The sequence below is a fragment of the Seriola aureovittata genome, chromosome 2 (genome assembly GCF_021018895.1).
Source record: "Seriola aureovittata isolate HTS-2021-v1 ecotype China chromosome 2, ASM2101889v1, whole genome shotgun sequence".
In the NCBI taxonomy this organism is placed as follows: Eukaryota; Metazoa; Chordata; class Actinopteri; order Carangiformes; family Carangidae; genus Seriola; species Seriola aureovittata.
This window is the reverse complement of record NC_079365.1, coordinates 27,574,002-27,588,967: the sequence shown is the minus strand read 5'-3', so window position 1 is coordinate 27,588,967 and position 14,966 is coordinate 27,574,002. Positions and strand designations below refer to the sequence as shown.

At 40.9% G+C, this 14,966-nt stretch overlaps 1 protein-coding gene across 3 annotated transcripts in view; it reads left to right on the top strand.

Moving 5' to 3' along the window:
* Nucleotides 1-14,435, top strand: part of LOC130162002 (metabotropic glutamate receptor 7) — a 264,569-nt gene extending 250,134 nt beyond the window's left edge. For 2 of the 3 annotated variants that reach the window (XM_056365422.1, XM_056365440.1), the window contains exons 9-10: nt 3,478-3,724; nt 11,448-14,435. In XM_056365422.1, the coding sequence (XP_056221397.1) occupies nt 3,478-3,724; nt 11,448-11,497 (297 nt within the window). In that variant the 3' untranslated portion in view covers nt 11,498-14,435. Of the gene's footprint in view, nt 1-3,477; nt 3,725-5,509; nt 5,533-11,447 lie in introns of all 3 variants that reach the window. The other variant, XM_056365431.1, reaches the window with a different exon arrangement.
* Nucleotides 14,436-14,966: the final 531 nt, after the last annotated feature.

Sequence of the window (14,966 nt, the reverse complement as noted above, 5' to 3'; positions counted from 1 at the left end):
GATTTATCTGTTTGATGTTTTATTGTTTACTGCTTTATTAAAACAAAATCCCTTGAAATGTAGTGGAGTAGAAGTAAAACGTACCAGTAAATGTTTCCACCACTGGGAATGTTTTTAGTTGGTTTTTAGTCTCTTTAACAAAGGAGAACATGATATTTGATATTTACAGCCTCTGTAGATAAGAACTGCAGACCTGTAGCCTTGCTCTGTGTTTCTTGATAAATGCAGGATCTGAGTAGCTCAAAGGAAACCGTTTTTCAATTTAAGAAGATAAATTATCCACTTAACCTCGCCTGTGGTCCGGCTCCAAGTTTAATCTACAATCTCACATCGTCTTTATTGTCCAGTAACAAAAAAACACTAAGATCACGTCTGTGTTTCGCCTCTGATCATTAGTCGTGCTGCGTCAGATCTCTTCCTCCCCGCCCGGTTAGAGTCGCCGTCTTCATTAGGATTCTCCACTTTTTCCTCTTTTCTTCATTTCTTAAAAATGGCCTCACTCAAAACTTCTAACCGACGTGCCTTAAAACATGCACACACATACAAATCAAATGCAGAGACACACAGCCGGGGGCGGACTCACAGCACAGACGAAAAAAGGATCAGATGTGATCAGATTAATCTTCAGTAACAGACCTCTGGATACGTCTGCTGCTTCTTATCTGACATGTCATCTTATCAGAGAGCTGCTGTCTTATCACATGCTTATCTCACTGGTTTATATCAGACGGAGTCACAGGCGTGTGTGTGTGTGTGTGTGTGTGTGCGTGCGTGCGTGCGTGTGTGCGTGCATCACACAGACATCTTAATTATGAACAAAAATAATAAGTGCGTGATATTCAGACTGAGATATTAGTTTGTTTTCATTTCATTAATCAGCCAGAAATCTGTGGCTTCCTATTTGGCAGGGGGCGTGGCTTTCCCTAATCACTCAGCAATTACAGTGAAGTTGTGGTTATCAAGAACAGTTCATGTTTTTCATAGAACACTTTACCCCCCGTTTAGCTTTTATAATCAATATTCAAACATTTAATTAGTTTATATATTAATTACTACGGTGGCCCTGAGAAGTCAATGCATTGCAGCTTAAGAAAACACATGACTATAAGCCATCAGATAAATGGTTTATAACAAACTACGCTGAAGACACAGACCTACTTTATATTATTCGGGCTGTCTTTTACTATATTGTTGTTCATTACCTGTTTATACAGCAGCCTCCACTGATGTGTGTCCACAGGAGGAGATAGAGTTGTTAACAGAGACATGAATTGCAGTGTGGACCTGATGGCACAGACACAGAGTAAAGGAATGAAGAGGTTTTATTGGAAGGGTAACAGGGAACGGAGGTGGAATAAGTGGAGAGGTTACTGGACCGGCTGGACATGGGTAGATGAATGAGCGAGAATAACATGGCAGGCTGGAGGAAGCAGGTGGTCGTGGATTGGGGAGCCAGTCAGCAGACAGACAGACAGACAGACAGACAGACAGACAGACAGGCAAGTGGGCAGATGAGTAATGGTCCTGGAAAGAGAGAGAACGATTAACTCGGACTATAACAAGAGGAACTAGATCAGGTGTGCTCTGTCCGTCCTCTCACTGCACCACCAGTACCCTCCGACGCAGACACACACCAAAATAAGAGTCCGTCTTCACTAACGTTTAAAATAAGAAGCCATCCAAAATAAGATGTGATTACTGCACGTTTACAGTAACCAGGTTACTACAGTGCATGCCAACGAGTCCTCCAATCACCTGTCACCTGGTTACTTGAGTAAATGCAAACATAGTGACTGATAGAAAGATTAGGAACAAAGTCCAAACAGTAATTAACTAATAAATGACAAAACTAAAGAACAAAATGCAACATTGGTGCTTTATTAAAATACTTGGGACAGAATAAATCTGAGCAGAGTGTGAGATGTTCACCTCCCTCTTTCCTTTCGGTCCACTGTTGGAAAATGTTGCACACTTGTAAAATATAATTGTGTATTTAGCTTCTTTTTTTTTTTACTCCCGCTGGTGTAGCTTTCTCTCGGGAGGGGTTGTGTGTTAGTTGTTTGTAACAGGGACAACAGATTAGTGTTTCCTCTTAATTTAACACATTAACCAAAACATGTACAGATATCGGGAGAGAAAACATCTGATCATTTCGGCTGGTTTACTCCAGTGTAAATACCCTCCTGCTGCTTTCCTATTTCCCCACCATCCTCTTTTCTTTCCTTCCTGTCTCTGTCATCCCTCCCCCTTCTCCTCCTCCCCCCTCAGCCCCCAGTGACTCAGCCTGTGACTTCTCTCTGTAAATGGTATACATCAGACTGTGACAGCAGGACCATAACACATAAAGACAGTGGGGCTGAACTCTGTGAAAGCCACTCTGGGAAGCCCATTACAGCGCGGCCAGGCCTCTTTATGCATTCATCCCGGCCCGATATTAGCCCTCTATTGGGTTCAGAGGGCCGCTGCTCCGGACGCAAGTGCAATATACACAGCGCATAAAACATTTACGCTGTGGCCCAGCTGTCTGCCACTGCTCTCTCCTGTAGGTGAGGGTCGAGAACACACTGGATAATAAAAAACATCCTTCACCAGCTCATGAAACATGTCAAGAGTTTGGTTCACTAACAAATCTCTTTCCAGGCTTATTATAGGTCGTGTTTCCTCAGTCAGTCGGGCACTTTTATTCAGCTACACAGAACCAACAAATGGACCGAGTTCGTTGAAGGTCCCATATCTTATACTTTCCCTGTGTTTTATTTTTACCTTTTGATATATTTAGAACCAAAAACCATCTCAGTGTAGTTTTACATCTCCTCTCTCAGGCTTCTCTCTAGAGCTCTAGTAACAACAGGTCGGTGAGCCAATCAGAAGAGAGGAGGCTCTGAGCCTCTAACCTCTGATTGGCTGACTGGTTTCTGAGTGATCAGGGAAAACACTCAGAGAAACCAAATCCTGTGAGGTTAGATGGTGGGTCCAGGTGGGCAGGGCTTGGTGACTGCTTTGTTGTGACATCACAAAGTTCCAGAAGTCCTGACGGCTGGTTTTAAGGCTCAGTTTCTGAATACAGGCTGTGTGCATTTCTCTGTGGACTGAGGCTTTGATACTTTCACAGTATTAATATAGAACCTAGACCTGATCTATAATCAAAAAACACATGGATATCTACTTTTATACTATATGGGGCCTTTAAAAATAAACTCTTAATGCAGAGAGGATAGTGGTCAGTTTCTCTGCTATGCTTTGCACTTAGAAAAATCCCAACATTTGGTTTAGTATCAACATCCATTTTCATCACCAAACCTGTCCAACCGATAAGTTACCTGTCAGTCATGTGATTTCATGTTAACTCCTCTTGGCTGGTTCATAAAAAGTCAGTGTGAACGTGAGCCAGACCAGAACTAAAAGACGAGCTGCATAAGCACCTTAACTCCCCCTCTGCCTTTTTGTCTAACTCTCATTTATCCCCTTCCCCTCCAGCTGTACATCCAGACGACCACGCTGACCATCTCCATGAACCTGAGTGCGTCTGTGGCCCTCGGGATGCTCTACATGCCCAAAGTCTACGTCATCATCTTCCACCCGGAGCTCAATGTGCAGAAGAGGAAACGTTCCTTCAAAGCCGTCGTCACAGCTGCCACCATGTCGTCCCGACTCTCCCACAAGGCCAGCGACCGGCCCAACGGAGAGGCCAAGACGGAGCTTTGTGAGAACGTGGACCCCAACAGTAAGTACTCAGTGTAAAACGCTGTATATTAACTCCTCACTGTTCCTGCTGCAAACGCATAAATTGTATTAAATGAAGTGTAAAACTCAAACCTAAAATCAATTGAAATGTAATAAAGCATGTTATTATTTTACTCATCCAACCATGCATTTACTTCACCTCCTGAACTGACTGGATTTAATGTCACTGACTGAAGGATGAGGCTTGATGCTGTGCCAGTTTCCTCCACTGAGACAATGAAAACACTTTGTCACAGAAACATGTTGCAGATGATTCAAGCAACTATTACAAGTTACGGTTGCTAATAAGCATTATAATAAATGTGACTCTTCTCTGTCTTGGTGGTGGAAGGTGACTCATTGAATCCAGATGATATTTCTTTTAACACAGTCCACATACCACCATGTTGTTTCTCTTCCTCTCCTTCTCTCTGAGAGTCAGGCGTTCATATTCATCATGACCGTACAGTAAATACAATGCCAAGAAAAAGTCCCTCACATAACCAACTACAAAGCAGAAAATTGTTGTATTTACAAAAAACATGTTATTGTTAATATTTTGTTTCCTGTAGACAGAGCTAGGCTAGATGTGTCCCCCGTTTCCAATCTGTATGCTAAGCTAAACTAAGCAGCTGCTGGCTGTAGCTTCATAATTACTCTAGAGACGTGGGAGTGATGTCTATCTGAAAATCGGACTCTGAGAGAAAGAGAAGAGAATTTCACTAAAAGTCAAACAGAAAAAAGAACTACTTTCCATTTTTATTTTATTCATGCATGACCACTGCTGCTTTTGATGTGTATTTGAATAAGTTGCTTTTAAAATTATTTCAACCCTGTCTTGTATAAATAACGTTTCTTAGCTCATCTGCAACAGCAAACACGTTGTGCTAGAAATGTAACGCTGCCATTAGGAAACTTGTTTAATTAACAAATCGGCCAAATTACACTTAATTTATCAGTTAACTTTCTTGAATTCACACATTGAACAACCAATCAGAATCCAGAATTTTCAGTGGCCATGGTAAAATAAATGAAGAGCTTGTCATCTGTAGTTGGAATAATGCAGGAAGCCATCATTGATGTTAATCTCAGTACAAATAGAATTCAATGAGTTAAAATAACTAACTTGATAAATAAATATCAGTAAATAAATTGTATAAAAACAGTTTGTGAGCTTTCAGCAGAGTCACACTCTACAGGTAACGCTTCTCTGTATTGTTTATGGTCAGTGAGGATTTGTGAAAACCTTGTAAATTCATTCAGCAAAGGAAAAGGTGATGTCCATGTCTTGCAGGTTAATTTGAGTTTGAACCATTTTTGCTTTTTAGAATTTGAAAAACAGCATTGTTTGGAATTATTACCCATGATACATATGGGATAGAAATTTACTTCTATCCAAATTCCATTTACTCTTTGTCTCCATGAACCCCGTATTTTGATCTGCGATGCTCAGGTCATTTTAGTGCTGAACATCCATGACAAAGACCCTGCATTTCAGCAAGAGCATAACAAGCATGCAGAGACATCATTTGCTTGTTTTGTTGCTCCACAGGAAACCACCAGAACTGTGATATGTATATATATATATATATATATATATATTCACATATATATATATATATATATATATATATATATGTATATATACACCACAGTTCTCAAATTAATGAATTAATTCACAAATTACATGGCAATGTGATTAAACTACTACCCACACCTTGCTGTGGGTTTCTCTTTGGGGCTCTCAGGGACAACTCACCAAATCATGTTTTTCTCCCCCTGACAGGCTAATTTCATAATTTATCAGAGGTAAGAGCAAATTAATCTTCTCCTGCTTTGCTGTCCTGACCTTGATCCATTTTCTTGTGGAGGTTTGAGGAGAGGGGGAGAGAGCTCGTCTAGAGAGAAAGAGACAGAGAGAGAGATGAGGGGGAATGCATTCGAGTGGGAGAGAGGAGGGAGTGTGTGGAGGGAATGTTAAGTATACTTCTACAGCTCTTTATCGCCATCTTTCAATTGACTTATAACTTTTACATGAGGAGGGAGAGGAGAGCATAATACGACTATCTGAATGGCAGATTTACAGTCTTTCTCTGGTGCTGCATGCATGCTATAGTGGGTGGCACTTTAACAGAACGTTTGACCCCCCAAGACCTCAGATTTTTACTGCACGGCTCCTGCGCTCATCGGGACATAAACTGTGCATGTGGCAGGCTGGAAAATCGCTTATTCAACACTTGTGAGCGATATCACGAGAAAGAGACAGAAAGAGAGGAAGAAAAAGAACAAACCTGTTGAGATATTCATCTGTGGATCTTTGATCGGCTGTGCTATGGCAAGGCTGCACCCAGAGATTAGTCTAATCTAAGAGATTAGATTTCTCCCCAGTCCTCCTCAGGCAGCCTCCTGAGCACTGGTTTCACCTGAGCGATTGCACGCTGCTCACGTCACACGTGACGTCTTTACTCAAATAAACTGTTGTTCAGCTCCTCGTCAAGAGGAACCAGAAGCTGTGATCACAATCCACGACCTGAATCATGATCTGCGTCCTGTTTACGATCTGGTTTTATTGTGACTTTATTATGTATAAGTAAATCCTGACTGGAGGACGTGAGATGTATATCTTTCGCTCACTTCTTGCCATTCGCCATTCGCAAATTGTGTTACAACCAATTACACTTTTTGCTTAGTTCATATGGAGAATTTGTTCTGGCAGCTCTGTTATTTATTCATGAGGTGCTAAATATAAGTGTTTTGATTTGAAAGCTCAGTTGTTAGTTAGCCCCGGCTCGTCCCGCTTCATGTTTCCCTGCACTGCAGACATGTCTCTCGTCCCGCGGATGGACTGTGACTCCACCGTCTTGGACTGCAGCCTGTGACGGTGGATCTTGTTCTGGTGGAGAACTGGTAGCTAGATGTTCTGCTACGCCAAGCCTGTGAAAGCTGCAGAGCAGAACAAGGACTGCAATCGCCAGCTGCAGTCCTTGTTCTAGGCGGCTAGCTGTTAGCTGTTAACAATGGGCTGGTTAGCAGTGACTGAACTCTTTTAATTAAATATCTAAATATAGCACATTTTAATGATGTGATCTGTACAATTCATCTAAAAAGAGAACGCCCAACCCTATGATACAACGGTTAGCCTGCTGTCAGCAACGTTAGCCATCATCCTGGCTGAAATAGTAAAGTTTCAGCTCTTTGTTGGCAGTTTCTGAGTCAGTGCAGTTCACCCTTCTCAAGTCATTTTGCCAAATTTTACAAAGTAGACTCTTGTCTCTTTCTGAATATGCCTGACTTCTTTTTCATGCTTTTAAGTGCACTTTCAATATGTGCATACAAAACCTGAGTAAAAATGGTGGAAAAAAAGTTTTGGATATTCTGTTCATTTGACGATTTTCTGGAAGTTCAGTTAAAATTTGAACTAATTTCAGATGAAAACCTTGCTTCAGAGTGCTACTTGAAATTGACATTCAAATGCCAACTACTTGTTTATTCGTATATTTAAATTCTGGAGCCCCACACAGACATAATGAGGCCCCAGCAGGAAAAAGTCTCTGCAGCCTCTACGATCTTGATAGTCACAGCTCATAAATCAATCCCTTTTGTTAATACACATTGGGGGGAGGCTTCCTGGAGTGTTATCAACAGTGCAGGGACTCTGGACCCCACCCTGTTTTACTATTCAGGGTGAGTTCATGGTAGAGAAGGCAGAGCAGTAGTGGAGCTGTGCAGGAAGACTGCAGCTCAGTCAGGACTCCCCGAAGACCAGCAGAGCCATCTGTTGGCCCGGGACGATCCATTCGCACGACTCCCCCCTCATTTCTCACTCCATTTCTCTCTTTCTCCCCCGTCTGCTCACTCAGCCTCGGGTTTACTGGTTTTCCCCTCACTCGATTTTTAAATCCTCTCTCTTTTCAATCTCACTCTCTCGCCTCCTCCTCACCTGCTGCCCCCCCCCCCCGTTTCTCTCTCTCTTTCATGACATCGTAATAGCCCTCAGTCACTTCAGATGGCTTCATCTCTCCTCTGCACTTGTGACGCTCTCCCCTTCTCCGTCCTCTCCGCTGCTACAGCTGATTCTCAGACAACAAAGACTTCTATCTCTCGCTGTTCTTCTGGTTTCAGCAGCTCTTCAAAGGCCAAATCTCTCTGATTTGACTTTTATAGACCTCTCTGCCTCTCTGCAAAAGCTTATTCCTTATACAACAAAGGCTTCTCTATATCTCTTAAAACTCATATAGCCATGGCTGCTCTCAAAAAGAATCCTTACAAGCAGTACTTTCCTTTTCTTAGCGTTGCCCTGGGTGCCTGCAGAAGTGAAATACTTCTACTACATTCTTTTCTCTGGGGATTAGCCTTTCTAACACTTCCACATATGTAACCCGCCCCTTGAAATCTTGCCTTGAGAATGAATGTGGAAATTCACAAGTGAGTTAAAGATGTCAATGAATTAATTCGGCACTTCTTTTTTTTTTTTACCTCAATACTTTCTTTGTTTTTTAAGTTTATTTGACAAATATTATTAGAGCATAAATCTGGCAAAAATTGTCCCAACATTCCTGTATCTGTAGTATTCAAATATTCCACATGTAGAGGAAGATGCCCATATTCTTATCTAATCTCCTTTTAGTCTTCGCTGTGACATTAGCTCATGACTGTTTCAAGTCTGATTATCAAATTCTCTCAACTGTACGTGTCGTAAATCACTCGTTTCAGTGTTTGTGAGGATCTGTTCAGGTCATCATCATCATGAATGATAAATAGCAATTAGAGATTTTTATAATATAAAAAAAATTCAGTATCATGAAAAATATTGCATATGTAACCCTATCATACAGTTTTCAGGGTCAGTTGTTTGTACAGCATTAAATGTAATTTTCTCTAATATAAAGAAGAAAGAATCTAAAGGAGACAATTTGATTTTACAAATTATAAATTTATATATATATATATATATATATATAATATAATATTATTTATAAATTATGATGCAGTTGATAGATATCGTTTAGGAATAACAGCTGTTACTGCACATACACAACATTGACTTTAGTGGCACCTTCACCTGTTCATCCTAAAAGAAAAGACGTTACACTGAACATCTACTGAAATCCAGACCTGAGGCTGCTCTGCATCTCAGTGGATATATGTAAATGTGCGTCACACAACTGTGACCAATAAATTCAGCCTGTTGCTAAAAAAAGGAAAAAGCCTTTGTAGTATACCACGTAGCGCTGTATTAACTGTATTGATACTGAACAGTCGGCCCTGTCAGACCATAGCTGACTACTTACTGTATGAATGAGACACATTATGACAAAGTCAGGGAGGTTCAGTGACACGTTCAGGCCTTAATATGCGAACTCTGCCATTTTCTCTTTTATCTTTCTTGCATGATTGATGATGGGCTTTTGGCTTGAAGCCATTTGTCATTGGATGAACACTGAAGGCCAAGTGGTCGCCAAGAGACGGGAGGAGGGAGGCAGAGCTGCAGGGGGGAGATAGGGAGGTGGTCATAACTAAAAGGAACACCACAGATGACACCTCTTCCACCTTCTCATTTGATGCATTTGAGGGCCTTATTTTCATGTCCACGCAACGACCAGCACAAACCTGAGAGGTTCATTCAAATGAGACAGAGCAGGGTCTTACTGGGAATCCATACATAAGCACTACTGAACCGTTCAGACCGTCCAGTCCACACAGACTCTGACCTTTATTCAGCCATGGCTGTCCTCAGAACAGCTCTATCAAGTGATATCAGGCACCGGCAGGACAAAAATGTTATTAAAGTGGGCTGCATGATGAGTAAAGAGGAGGGAAACGCATTGTCACTGATTTTATTTCCCCGCTTACTCAATCTGCCTTAAGCACACCATACAAAAAAAAAGTCTTAGTGTCAGTGTGGATTAATACATTTGATAAATACAAGTGTATCTGTTTCACAAGCCAGGTGAGTGATAGATGTCAAAAATGCTTAAAAAACACAAACACTTCCTTTGTGGATTGACCTCTGTGGTGATAAAAGACGTTTAGAACCACAACTGTTTCTGGTGCAACATCAATCTGCTGCCACTTCAGTGACAAGAGCAAATGTGCAGCAATAACAGAATAACAACAATAATAATATTTAATTTAACTCTCTCCAACCGGTTGATGCATTCAAATCAATATCAAATATGAACTTTTAATGTGGTCAAAGCAGAAACCCTCACATACAGTATCAGCCTGTAGTGCCATAACACAACCTGTTCACTGTTTATACCTTCATTCAGATCACCTGAGAACAGCAGCATGGAGCTGAACAACAGCCCACACTAGTCTGTTTTAATTCTGCTGTTTGAGGGAGACGAAGGAGAAAAAGTAACAACCTGTGTCCTCATGACATCATGGCTAACTGTGATTGGCTCGTCCGTCTCGGGGCTATGAGACCGATAATGTTACTGGCTGACAGTGAATTTACTAATCACCTGTATTCATCTCCTCCCAGCCCTTAAACTCCTCTCTGTGCTGCTGCCCCTACATGAACCAGAACAGGTGGAGACGCCCACACAGTCTGTGAGACTGAGAACTTCTGCTTTGTGCTGGTTGTTGTGCTTGTTTGATGAAAATAAGGTCCTTAACTAAAGAGCTCTGAACCAGACTTTAATTTTAGTTCTTATTTTCCTGATTAAAATATGCACACATCCAAATGTCTGAGATGCAGGTGCGTTGGAAAGTGTCACTTCAGTCTTGAAAAAAGAATATCCTGCACTTCTCAGCATCACGATTGACTGACCACCCACCGTTTCAGTCTCTGTAGATCTTCATCAGAAGTATATTAAAAAGTTCTTACATCCACGATCTTAAAGTGGTAGTTCGGGTGATTTGACATGGGGTTGTTTGAGGTAGTTATCTATAGTCAGTGTATTGACTGTAGGAGATTCTGAGCTGCCAGTTTATAGAGAAACGCCCGGGAGCACTGGGACAGAAGTAAAGTGATGTGCCGCTGTGGAAGGGGACATCTGCAAAAAGTGTCTTTTAGCCACTTTAAAACCAGTTTAGGTAAATGATTATGTTATTAATTTATAAGAATAAGAAATCCGAGATTCCAGTACCCTGAAAACTCTATGTAGAACGACAGATCTGGCAGTAGCAGCGACACAGTAGACACGCAGGCCATGTGTTCCTGGCGTTAGCTCTGTCTGATCAGTGGAGTAATACAGTGTGTGCAGTAGTCACACCTCATGTCAAATAATCCAACAATCACTTTAAATAGATAATACTCCACAGTGCACAGGTGTGGGACACTCCACCGTAGGAGTGTCTTCCAATCATTGGTATTGATTTGTGTGTATAATAGACATATAGGTGTATAGGAGTATTCAGTGTGTGGGATATTCTTTTCTCAAGATTGAGGTTCTTATTTTTGCAGAAGCTGATATATATCGCAGTATTTCCATTGTGTTTTCTTCAGTTCGCCTCTGAGTTATGACCTCTCAACACCTACAAAACACACGACTCCAATTCTAAAAGAAGAAGAGGCAATTCTCTTCGAAATCAGTCTGTGCTGTCAGTCAACTCAAGAAATGCAATGAGAGTTCATAATTCAAGCCTTATTTAAAAACTTATGGATAATTTCATATACCTGTCATTAAACTGTCATTTCACCATCACCCGTCATCTGAAGTAACAGCCGCAAGAACCGAAGCTGATTTCTTCTGTTCGTTTTTCTCCTCCCTTTTTAGGTCCAGCAGCAAAGAAGAAATACGTGAGCTACAACGACCTTGTGATCTAAAGGCAATCCTCCATCAGAACGACAGACTGGAAAAGGGAAAAAAAGAGGAAAGAGAGTGATAACAGTAGATATCTGGTCTCCTGCCCTGCTGGGTTAAAACAAGAAACAGGGGGAAAAAAAGAAGAAAAGGATGTTTTAAGTTTTTTTTTTTTCTTTTTTTGGTCTCATGTGCTTCACTGCCCACCACAGACTTTCAGACTCTGAAGCAAAGCCTTGTGGGAGTTTCCTTTGAACAAAGAATTCGGGCACATAGATATTCACTCGGTCAGTGAAAAAGTAGCAAGAAAGCAAAGAGACTAAGGTAAAGAAGTGTTTAAAAAAAGAAGAAGAAAAAAAAAAAGATGGCAACGGGTGATGTTTGGGAAATTGGTCCGAAAATTTAAAAAAATAAAACCCAGAATCTTTTTTGTTTGTTTGTGATGATCATACTGAGAACGAACAAACGGGATGCATCAGCAGACATCTCGCAGCCTCTGGGTTTTTTGGTGAACAGTCGGCGTAGCTCACGGGGCTCCATGACGCGTCTCTCTGCCGTTGATGTCAAGCGAAGCAGCCGTCTCGACCCCTGATATGACCCTTTCTACAGAGCCTGCCTCCTCCTGTCTCTTAAATGTCCTTCCAAACTGCAAGTTTCCCGACCTTCCTGTCGACCCGTGTGTAGTTCTTTATGGCTTATATGTTGGCCTATACTTCAGTTGTTGGTTTTATTTTTGGTTTTTATTTTTAAGATGATTATGACGGTGGTTTATCTCTTTTGCTCTTGCTTCTTGGATGCACATTGTTTTTTTGTTTTGTTTCTTTATTAAAGCCATATTCTTCGCTTTGAGATTACGAGGGCTTTGCTCATGCTGCCACCTGGAATCTGATTTTTGTCACTTAAATGTCACGTGGCACAAAAATCCAGACATCCTTAAAAAAAAAAAAACACCCTCTGAATCACCTCTACATCTGAAACAAACTATCATCGGTAACAGATTAGATTACAGCCCTGATTTACAGTGTGCTTATTTAGTAGAGGGGTTTTCAAAGACACAAGACAAAATTGAGACATCAGCCGTGTCTGTGTGGTCAGATCTGACTGAGTTACAATCATTGTGATTCAAATTGTGGCAACTGGGCTCCTCCATGAGCCACATCAGCCTCTGCTGTAGCTTCTGCTGCTGAACCGCGTTGTTGGAGAGCGGTCAAATCAGTATCCAAACTACAATAGGATACTGCCAATAGCATATAACTGCTGTTTCAGAGCACCTGCATGCACCCGTCCCTTTCACCTCCCTCGCTCACGTCTCTCACAGTTTGAAACCCTCTGCTGTAGAGAGATACTTGAGATCTGAAGTTTTCTAGGTCTTTAACTGTCCAACATTAGGAATGTGATCATAAGACCAGGGTGCCTATGAAGCGGATCTCCCGAGTCTGTGACTGGGAATAAGATCTGAAGTCACCTTGTTTTATCAGACACTTGTAAAAACATTAAGGCTGTGAGTTTTTATCATGGCCGTCCAAAAAGGGATGAGACAGCGAGCAAAACATCAGAGTTTATGTTGGATAGATGTTGTTGTTTGTGAGTCCAAAAATCAGTCGCCCGACATGGTAGAAAAACCAGATTCCTCAGCTGGCCGTGAACATAAAGCTTGGAAGAAGAAAAAAAAAAAAAAAAAAAAAATCGTGACCTTTTTGTTTGAACTGTTTGAAATGTTTGTGGTCCCACAATGAAAGCATTCCCATCCAACACGAGTGTACCTTCTCCACACACACACACACACACACACACACACACACACACACACACACACACACACACACACACACACACACACACACACAAACGCACACGAACACACACACATACATGACGACTTCTGCAGTGTTTCATAGGTGTATGATGATGATGATGATGATGAGCCTTAACTGTGTTGTTAGCTGACTTAATGAGAACCTGCTTCAGTCCGGGGGGGGGGGGGTCGTCGCTGGATTTGTGCTGGTGATTTTCACGGACTTGCTGATACAACAAAAAAGGTGTTGATGTCGAGGTTGTCAATGCATGCCTGATATGTTCGATGTTGAAACAGAAAAAAAAAACTTTTAAAATAATGAAATTCTCACAACACAGTTGACTCCACCTGTCTGCTCTGAATTGTACTGTTTTTTATTTACTTTCTGTTTTCTTTTACCGTTAACTTCCTCTGATACTTTCTCACACAGCAGAATATGGCTTTGATTGGTTTCTTATTTTCCTGGAAACTATGGGAAATGGAGAAAAAGATGAATATATATTTAAAAAAACAAAATACTTAAAAAAAACAAACAAAGGAAGCATGTATGTTTTTTACTGTTTGTACTAGGTATATTCATGTTGCCCTTGCTGCTTATGTGCCAATGTTGTGGGAGAGATTTACATTTGGCCACTCATGCAACTATTCTGTGGTGTTGTCCAAGAATGTATCAACATGAAATAAAAAAAAACATTTGGTTATTTTTATTTTATTTTTTATATATATTCCCTGAGGAAAAAGCAGTTTGGTATTGTGTCTTACTCGTAGAAAGCTATTTTCACATGAATGGCCTTGAGAAATATTTATTTATAATATTTATTTCACATGGACGTCCATTGGAACAATGAAACAATGAAATCAATGTGCTCTTCTTGATTTGTAGAATATCATGATTTGCCTGAAAAAAAAAAAAAGAGTCTTGTCTCCATTTTCTTTCTCCCTTTTCTTTGCTCTTATGGAGATTTAACATGGTTCTTTTTGTGGAGAAAATGGGCAGTGAAAAAAAAAAACTGTTGGGAATAAAAAAATAAGAGAGAGAATATCTGAAGTGCATGGGTGATTTCAGAAAATGAACCGCTCTATCTCAATCCCTGAGCAGCTTGTTTTTTTTTTCATGAGGATTTCATTGAATATCATCAATAAAACTAAAATCTACAGATCCTGAACGCACCGCACAGATAACACTGCAGTGTTTGCCACACTCACCTGCCTCTTGTACTATTACAAAAATCGTTATCTCCTACATTGAGATAAGTTGCTGGTTCATGAGTGGAATAACTGCATAGAGGAGAGAGGAGGTCCGTGAAATGAGTGTATCTGTTTGCCCTTCGCCGTGCCCTCACACTGGCCATCTGCCAAACACGGAGGTTCGGAGGCATCCACAGCAAGAAGAAAATCATTATGTCCAGAGGTCAGGGACAGAAAAGGAACTTAAAGGTCCCATATTTTGATATCCATAAGAAGATATATTTGTGGTTTTAAGTACCAAAAACTATCTCAGTGTACTGTAGTTTTACATCTCCTCTCTCAGGCTTCTCTCTGGGGCTCTAGCAACAGTTCAGTGAGCCAACCAGAAGGGAGGCTCTGAGCTTCTCTTCTGATTGGCTATTGACTGTTTTCTGAGTGATTGATTAAAAATTTAGTAGATTTCAGGAAAACACTCAGAGAAACCAAGGCTGTATGGTGGGTCCAGGTAA